Here is a 9,849-nt window from a genome sequence, read left to right on the forward strand (position 1 = left end):
TTTTACGGGTTAATGTCTTCCCTCCTACAACACCACGTGAATAGGGCACTGTGTAGCATGACTGCAGAAGTTCATGAACGGTTGCGGTTGTGCCTGTATTATGTAGGTAACTGCAAGCACGAAATTAATGTAGACGTTATCTGTTATAATTTAGCGGATTTGGAATGACTGATTTTACTTATTTATCCAGGAAAGCCACATTGGGCCGTATGATTAGTTTTCAGGAGACTCTTGCATTGTTTACTGTTGTATATGTTCGCAGCCATTTCGTGAGTGTTTACACGAAATTCAAAATTGATTTAATTTGACCAGGTACGGCCCACTGAGCTTGCACAGCTCTTTTTCAAGTGGGAGGAAGGAACCGGCAGCACCAAGAGAAACCCCCACACGTGTGAGGGCGCAACACGCTATCCCCGTACAGATAAACACTGCATGTTGAACTTCTTTCGCACCGTACGTAACCAAATGTGCTAATCGGAGCAGGGTAACAGTAGATGGCACCTCAACGCCCTGGGGAAGACAGTTTCAAGTTCATGCAATGCGTCAAACCCAGTGCTGGGTCACAGCCGTGCGCCACCACCACCACCACCAAAAACAGAGTAACTATTTCTGTCGCAGTTAACTGCTTTAGTTACACGTTCATTTATTTATTCAAGTCCGGGATTTTTGCACACAGTGTTGGTGTACGGTGTTTTTTTCTGCAATATTTTGCTGTCTTTTCTTGGATTTTCTGTTTGCACTCAGTCACATATTCACCTTAAGATGTTTTTTTGTTCATGTTTTTGTGTTTTGTTTGTTGCGGTTGCACCCGATTCAAGAGCCGAATGGCGCACAGGACTATACCTAATAAGTGAACTTGAACTTGAAGTCCCATTCGATTGTTCGGCAACATTGATGGGTAAGATTGAAATCCCTCCATCGCTGTCCGTTGTGTATAACAATCTCACGGCTCCGTTCGTCGACTACGCATGTATGTTGAACATCGTTTGCATTGAACGTAGCCAACCGCGCGAATCGAATGTGCGGGAAATCCCCTTTGTCAACACAACCCATGCTTTGTCTGCTTTTACTCCTGCAGCCACCTATTGTGGCGGGCATCTGTATATATACGTAGTTTAAAAAAACCCAGAACAAAGTGCAGAAATCCACTAACTTCACAACCAACGGCATGTAACAAAAATAAACAACGGTCCGAGTCACACCACCACAGCCTGTTTAATATTAGTAAGATTGCGTGTAAATCCCAAAGGCAACATCCGAACTTAAGTAACCTTTTCCTGAGGTATCTATAAAAAACCAGCCCAAGCTGTCTTGCGAGATTGACCTCTAAACTTGGTTTCTTCCAGTCGCCGTCGCGTTTTATCATGTCAGCAACATTTTTTTCGATGCACTTTTGATGCAAACATTAAATCTGTCTAAGGTTTCGCGTGGTTATGTAGTTTACGCCTTTGGCTGTAATTGTATTCAAAATTGCCAGGAACGTGTTTTTTTTTGGCTTGCAGAGGAGATAGAGCTGAAATAAATAAATACGTATACCCACTACCGATATTTTTTTATTGAAGGTGTTTTCCACTTGCGTGAGAACGCACAACCGCCAGCCATGCACACCCATTCAGCGAGAACGCATCTGCGGGTGGCGGGAAAAACCCCAACCGCCGAGGAAGACAGAGCCAGCCAAGCCTTAGTTCAATATGCCAGGCAATGTACACTCACTATTACTGTAATGTACACCCTCTTTGTAAGCAAGTAGTGCCATTGCGAATGGTTTTTCCTGTGCGATAATCCATCATCGCAAATCTGGAGAGTGCAAACTTCCCCTGTTCCACAGTTGACTGAACTCAAATGTGTTGTGTGCCCCGACCACGCGGTTTGCCACCTGTGCTGTTTCTTTTTCCAGGGCGGTCCTCTTGTTGAGACAACTGCTGTCCTGAGAAAATCTGAGTTTTCCCGGGACATTAAAAGGCTCGGTTGTTATCGGTTGGGGAGTAATACCGCCACATCAGCAGTTCTCCCCACTTCCAATCCTGTGAGATATTCTTCGTACAACGATCTGACCGCAGTTGTTTTGTACCTCAAAGGTGGCAAACCCGAGCACTCAGAGTGCATATTTCTCTATGGGATTTGCCAAATGATGGGTGCAGTTTGCGGTGAGCTCATTTGCGTTTGAATACAGCAGAATGTGGAACGGTGAACTCTGGTGGAGATTTGGGAAACCTTTTGCCATAACCCCGTAAGTATTTGTACACCGTGTGCTGAATGCACATTGGGCGTGTCATGGTACATTCACTCATCGATCAGATTTTTCTCGACCCCCGTGCTTAGGATACGTACATTAAATCATGCGATTTGATGAAACAATACATTTCGACGCGAACTCGTGGGGAACCCATTGTTCATACGCTTCTTGCAATCCTCTATTCGGAACACGAAAAGTCATCCGATTTTTTATGCAATAAAATACCAAGATAATATGTATTGTGAGGATTTTTTTTTATATATGACATTCTCTCTGATAAAAAAATAATATGACCTTTATATGGGCGCAAATTGAAAAGTTGGAGTCATTTTAAATGAACCGTGTCAGTCTGCTGTATCCATTACTCCCACCTCTTCAGTGTCGCTATCTATAATAATAATTATAATTATTATTATAATTATTATGACGTCATGGTGGCAATGTCCCGCAGCAGCCAACACCACCATCAACAACATCAACAGAGTTATTGCGGAGGTAAAGAGAAGCCCAGCCAGCAGCCAGCGAGAAAACTCTAGGAATAAATTGTTTTATTGCTATTTGAATACATTGCATGCCACGCGACCCCACCAGCCACTACTTTCATCACAACCACAAAAATATATAAAACTTTATCGAGCTAAATCGTGACCTCGAATTGAGCCAATTACATCTCTGAGTTGTTTGTAAAGTGCTCGCTCGCACCAACTGCTCTGGAGAGCCCCTCGAGAGGACATCTTTGGCCTACTCTTCCACACTCTCTAAACACCGCACGCGCCCTGCCGATCGACTGACTGTGGTATGTCCTTGTAAACTGCGCAGTTGACAGAGCTGAGGAGTAATAAACTTGCCGTTGTTCTTCACTGCCGCGTGAATAACTCGAACAGGGGCCGGATGGACCGGTTCGACAATTGGATTCCAGGTGGAGCGTGCCACCCATTACAGGCAGCCTATTCATGTGCCCAGCCTACGTTAAAATATGCTCCAAACTTACAAAAAAAACCACATGTAACTTAAAATGAGTTCGTTGACTGTAGTATCCCCCTGTATTGTACGTGTTGGACTTTGTCGTGTCCTCTTTTTTATTTACTCTACTATAATCTGGAGATAAGGGGCCGTCCATAAATGACGCCACGCGAGTTTGGAGATTTTTGACCCCCCTCAAATATGACGTCACAAAGCTCTGCCCCCCCCCCCCCAAAACCATATTTCCATTTTGAAAATAAAACATGATTAAAATCGCTTTAAACTATTGTCATTGTAGTGCGTGAGTGTTGTTATAACAATTCTATATTTATTTAAAATTGTGCATTTTGATGTGACGTCACATTTCTCACCCCCCCCCTCATCACACATCGTCACAAATGTCTGACCCCCCCCCCCCCCAGGTGCGTGACATAATTATGGACGACCCCTAAGAACTGAGACTCTGTAACACTCTAACTGCCCGTTCTCACATACGAATGCCACAAGGCATGTCCACTATAATCATTGCAGGTGAAGGTTGATGTCTTAACTCGTGTGCTTTGTTTAACGACTTCCCGACAATGAACACGACAGTAGAACGTGCCTGTGTGGGGGTCTCGCCGGGCAGGTGGGCGGCTACGTCCGTCCCCTCCACTCCCTCCTCCACCGCATGACTCAGCTCCTAGCGCCCTCTTGGAGAGACACGGTCTGCCGGCACCGGGAAACCGCGGGACTTACCACCTAGGGGCCCTTGGGATGAAAACCCCGTGGTGCCAGGCGATATGTGCGTGTGTGCTGCGTGCGTGTGCTGCGTGCGTGTGCTGCGTGCGTGTGCTGCGTGCGTGTGCTGCGTGCGTGTGCTGCGTGCGTGTGCTGCGTGCGTGTGCTGCGTGCGTGTGCTGCGTGCGTGTGCTGCGTGCGTGTGCTGCGTGCGTGTGCTGCGTGCGTGTGCTGCGTGCGTGTGCTGCGTGCGTGTGCTGCGTGCGTGTGCTGCGTGCGTGTGCTGCGTGCGTGTGCTGCGTGCGTGTGCTGCGTGCGTGTGCTGCGTGCGTGTGCTGCGTGCGTGTGCTGCGTGCGTGTGCTGCGTGCGTGTGCTGCGTGCGTGTGCTGCGTGCGCGCGCGTGTTGCGCGCGCGCGTGCTGCGTGTGTGTGCTGCGTGTGTGTGTGCGTGCTGCGTGTGCGTGCTGCGTGTGCGTGCTGCGTGTGCGTGCTGCGTGTGCGTGCTGCGTGTGCGTGCTGCGTGTGCGTGCTGCGTGCGTGTGTGCTGCGTGCGTTTGTGCTGCGTGCGTGTGTGCTGCGTGCGTGTGTGCTGCGTGCGTGTGTGCTGCGTGCGTGTGTGCTGCGTGCGTGTGTGCTGCGTGCGTGTGTGCTGCGTGCGTGTGTGCTGCGTGTGTGTGCTGCGTGCGTATATGAACTTCACTCATCGATAGTCCTCCAGCCGTGTCGAGGACTCAGAACTACGGGGCTCTGACTCTGCTTAGTCTCAGCCACACGGTGCCTCAACCGCCGCATGCACCGCAGGTCACAACTTTTACCTCTCCGCTCCGTTCCCCTTCACACCGCTCCACTTTGCAAAATTCTCTCGCGTCGTCTCCATCACCCACGTTCGTGCGACCGTGCTCAGATCTAGGGACGTGGTTCGACTCTTGTCTATGACACCTTAGATAGTGCTGAGTGTTGCTGGCCCGTTGGCGTTTTGAGTCATTGCATCTGTACTCCAGCAAACGTTATAACTTAAACACAAAGTTAGATTTTGCCTAATGGTTAAACATTGTTTTATAAAACAGACGTAAAAAGATACATAAGCCAGATAATATGGTATATATTTTTAAGGATTAAAAATGTAATTATTGACATTCGTGGCAAATTATTATTGTTCGGGGGTGAGGAAGGTGGAGGCGAGTGAACTGCCACACTCATTAACAGACACTCCGGCCAATTACAAATAACCTTTTTTTTTACATTTTTAGCTGTCTCAGGTAACAAACTTGAACAAGACATCCATGAATATTGTCTCCATTGCAGCTCAATACGTATTTGCTCAAATATCATATGTCACTTCCATTGTTGACAATATGACAGCAACCTGTTATAAATTGCGCCCCGAAACGTTAGCATGAGCGCACGCGTGGCGATTTTTTTTAAATTTGAAGATTCTTTGCCACGACAGTTCGGCGATCAACGTCATGGGGAATTACCCGCTGTTGCGCGATATTCTGCAACTCCTGTGACGTAACAAGAGATTCGCGTATGAAACGTATGACTGTATACACAACTAAGCAGTCAGGGTATCTATCATATAGCAACGGCGGTGTGAAAATATACATTAAGAATACTATTTATTATTGTAACCCTTCACTTTGTTTACGAGAGTACACTGATGACCGCACGGAGTCTTTGTGCGGTGGTGGCAGTGGTTAGCGCGCTGCGCTACGAACCCCGCTGATCTTGAGTTTGACTCCCGACCACGGATGACATCAGTGTCGAGTGATATCCGAATCGGTTCCACGACCCCTTCTCTACCAACGTGCACTGACCAGTGTGGTGAAGTATGGTCAAACAACCCCCATGGCCGACATGGCATGGCAAGATCTTAATCGGCAGTGGATTGACAAAGGGCTTTAAATCAATGAGTATGCCAACATGGCAATAAGACAAAAAACAACAACAAGGAAAACCTCAATAATATAATAGGTTTTACCCTATATGGCAATAAAACGCGTTTCATCATTGGACCTCCTTTGTCAGTACTTGAAACTGATTGGTCCACACCAAGGGACGTCCCTTGCTGTGGACCAGTCAGTTTCAAGGACAATGCATATATTATCATCGTGTGTGTTTTTGTTTGTATTTGACTGCAGGTATCGTGGTTAATGCAGTTACATGAATCCTTGTAAAAAAAGGTTTTAGTTTTTCTGCCAGAAAAAAGGGGGAAAACCCTATTATTATAATTCTAATAAAACAGGTGTGTTAAGATGTTAAAACACCAAACAGACACCTTTTGCAAGGAGTCATGTCTGCATTAGCCACTCGTGCTTGTGGAATTAACGGTACGGCGAATATCCACACTTGTTCAAATGAATGTGATCATCATTAACCATGTTCCATCCACTGCTGGGTGAAGGCCTCCCGACACCGTCGCCTGTGCAAGAGATGTTCGTCTTTGGGGCGCATTCTCTCCTCTCACCGTTGTTTCATCACCAGCGCTGTCCGTCGGTTATCATTTCTTCCAGCGATGTTATAGTCCCTCCAACAAGGTGCCTTCAATCGGCATTCGTTCTCTGATCCCCTCTCTCTCTCTCAGTTTAACTCCCTGTGTGATTATCTCCACAACTCTCTGGGTAATTTTCAGCTTTTGTTTCATGTTCTTTGTCAGTGGCTGTGTTTCCACTCCACGTGTCATGGCAGGTGATATGCACCGATTGCAAACTTTTCTTTTTGAAGATAAACATCGCTGCCTTTCGTCACTGTTGCCTCTTTATTTCATTGTTTTGATACTAATCCACTTTCAATAATAGCCGTATAAATACATACCCTGTTGTGTTTTGCAATCGTATCCCTGCAACAATCCTTTCATTTTGCTCAGTGAAGTTATTGAGCATTACTATCGTTTCGTTTATATTTCGTTGGGTAGATGGGTTTTACCATTGTGCTGCAAAGATACAACAGCATGCAATTATATGAGGTAACTGCAGATACCCAATATATTGTGTCCCATCTTATCTGTCTCAAAGTAGTTTTCTTTTACCCCAGAAAAACATTATCTCTTTTCATCTTAACACATTCCTGCGGAGGGAGCTGGTAGGAACGTCAATGGCCAGGGTCAACGGCGGCGTGGTGTATTTCGCAAATATGCCCGACTGTGAGGGCGGGCACAAGCCGGCGTGAGTAGGTTAAACGTTGAGTTTTCTAAGAGCACTACGGGGTGACCAGCCCCTCCCCACCCAGCCCCACCCCTCTCACCCCCCACCCAGCCCCACCCTCCCCACCCAGCCCCTCTCCACCCTCCCCACCCAGCCCCTCAACACCCACCCCTCCCCACCCTCCCCACCCTCCCCACCCAGCCCCTCCCCACCCTCCCCTCCCCTCCCCTCCCCACCCAGCCCCTCAACACCCACCCCTCCCCACCCTCCCCACCCTCCCCACCCAGCCCCTCCCCACCCTCCTCTCCCCTCCCCACCCAGCCCCTCCCCACCCTCCCCTCTCCACCCAGCCCCACCCCTCCCATTTTTCGATACACGACGGATGGACGGACACAATAATCCCCTATGGGCTGGTGGAACCAGGAGGTTCCTACCAGTGTTATTGCCTCAATATCTACACCCTTTAATGTACAATATATAGCCACACGGTAATTTTATTATTTTAAAACAGTAAAAAAAATTCTGAAATCATACTTAATTTACATGCATAAATTGACTACAATATCCATCAGTGAAGTTACCATTTAAATACACATTTTTACAACTAATTTTCGAGTAAATTTTTATTTTATGTTTTAATGCAGGTTCAAAATAAAAATTAAACAGGCTTGCAATTGTGAAAACAAATAGAGTTAAAAAAAACATTATTAACCCATTGTCTGAACACTGAAATTTGACAGCACCCTCAGCTGACACAAATGTCATTGTGAAAACAAACCCAGGTAAAGGCGCAACCACGCAACTACTAAGCTCACGCCGCTGCTGTTGAAAAGGCTTCCACCCGATAAAGCACGGAGAGCCCTCTCCAGGGCATTTGGCCTACTCTATCCCACCACACGTGGCCTGCCAAGAGACTGCATCAATTCCTCCGGCTAGGCGGTCAGGGGAGACGAGGGAATGTAAGAAAGCTGGCGTATTGTGTCAGCTGCCATGCCGGGAGATCGAATCGAACGAGCGACCCCCGGATTGTGATGTCCGCGTGCTCACCATTACACCGTGTCGACTTCACGTTCACTGTGAAAACAGATTGTGCTTTCGACAAATATTGACCCGGTATCCGTGAACTGAAATGGGACAGTGCCCTCTGCTGAGGCAAAGTTATTATTTGTTTGTCGAGCAACAGAAATACGCTGCGGTTTAAACGTTGTTGTAAATCAACCCGTTCTTTGAAATGGTTTAAGTGATAGCTATAGAAACAGACGTATAGCACCTCCATACCACCGGACATGGGCTACCTAAACCTACCATGCATCCCACCAATTTTGCACCTCCGATTAGCATTGTTGACTACGTACTGTGCAAAAGAAGTCCAATATACATACAGACTCTATGTTTATGAAACATCCTATATTTCATAGCAGGTAATCTTCATTGATTGTAAGATGTCCTCTTTATACAGACTGGTATGTTGCTTTTCTTTATCAAAATCTATTTTCCAAAGCAACACCTCCTTGCTGCTATTTATTTATTTATTTTATTTTTTATCCTGGTCCACCTTCAATCGTGCGCTCTAAGACGTGCTCTTGCGGCCGTCTGGAACGCTCTTCCTTTCGATATTAGGAAGCCACTGGAGCTATGCACTTTCAAATCTAAATGGAAAACTCATTTCTTTAGAATTGCTTTTTGTGTTTCGTTTGTTGTCCTTCCCCCACACCTTCGATTTGCGCGGTTGGCTACGTACGGTGCGAAAGAAGTTCAACAAACAAAAATTGCCCTAAAATCCACACCGTGATTTCTTTTCCAGTTGTGTTACGCCTCCAAGAAATATTTCCTTTTGTTCAGAAAACTTTATTTTATTTTATTTTGCTCATAGCAGTCTTTCACCCCACTTTGCAGTACAATGTAGGCTCCCGGACCCAATGGATTAACTGTGGACTGTGGATGTCATCAAATACTCGGTAGGCGTTGACCCAACGTAGCTGGTACGTGATTGGAACCATTGGATCAACATTCGCGCGACCTTGCCGGTTTACTGGGCAAGCAGTACCAGCTTTTGAATACAAGTTATTGAACATGTACTGTACTCAATGTTTCAAGGGTGGCACAGTCGGGTTTTTTACAATCGGGTTTAATTGTATTAAAGAAAAAACCCGATGCCTGCCGCTGGAAAAATCGGGTTTTTTCCACCCATGCAATGTTTACATGCGTGTAGAGGTGATCGCCACTCACCATTCAGTAACCTGCAGTACCACTGAGTGTCAACGGGGTGCGGCAGTGTTACCTCCCTGGGGAAAATGCCGGGGGTCAAACAGAGGTGAGAGCGGATCCGAACGTCGGATTGGGAAGGACCAATCAGAAGTTTTCCAAGAAGAGCGTGGCTTGAACGGATCCAACCACGAAGCTGTATGAAAGCCAGAGCGCTGAGAGCTCTGGCTAAGTTATCTCCACACGAAGAACGCAGCCCGGGCTGAAGATAGACAGGACCCTGGAACCGAGCCTTGCAGCCCTTCTAAGGGCTGAGGCTCAGTGTAACCAGTGATCGGACCCACAGACCCAGTGGTCGGGTCAGTTAGCCTCCCTTAGGTCCCAGCCGGAGGCCGTTAGGTTAGCGGGTAACCCGTGAGTAGGTCCCGCCGAGTCGGGAGGCCATACCTCCCTAGGTATCGGGTACGGGGACCGTTATACCCCTTGTGTGTGTTAGGGACCGTGTCGGAAGAAAGACAAAAAACAGAGTGTGCCTCTTTCGATTTAAAGCTTTCGTGAGTGCAGGGATTCATCTTCTTGGTT

The 9,849-nt window shown here is 47.0% G+C and overlaps 1 protein-coding gene across 1 annotated transcript in view; it reads right to left on the minus strand.

Annotated features, from left to right (window-relative positions):
* LOC144941914 (ras and Rab interactor 2-like) overlaps positions 1-8,120 on the minus strand; it is a 29,777-nt gene extending 21,657 nt beyond the window's left edge. Inside the window, exon 1 of the mRNA XM_078868416.1 lies at positions 8,110-8,120. Within this exon, the coding sequence (XP_078724542.1) occupies positions 8,110-8,112 (3 nt within the window). The 5' untranslated portion in view covers positions 8,113-8,120. The remainder of the gene's footprint in view (positions 1-8,109) is intronic.
* Positions 8,121-9,849: the final 1,729 nt, after the last annotated feature.

The sequence above is a fragment of the Lampetra fluviatilis genome, chromosome 25 (genome assembly GCF_964198595.1).
Source record: "Lampetra fluviatilis chromosome 25, kcLamFluv1.1, whole genome shotgun sequence".
In the NCBI taxonomy this organism is placed as follows: domain Eukaryota; kingdom Metazoa; phylum Chordata; class Hyperoartia; order Petromyzontiformes; family Petromyzontidae; genus Lampetra; species Lampetra fluviatilis.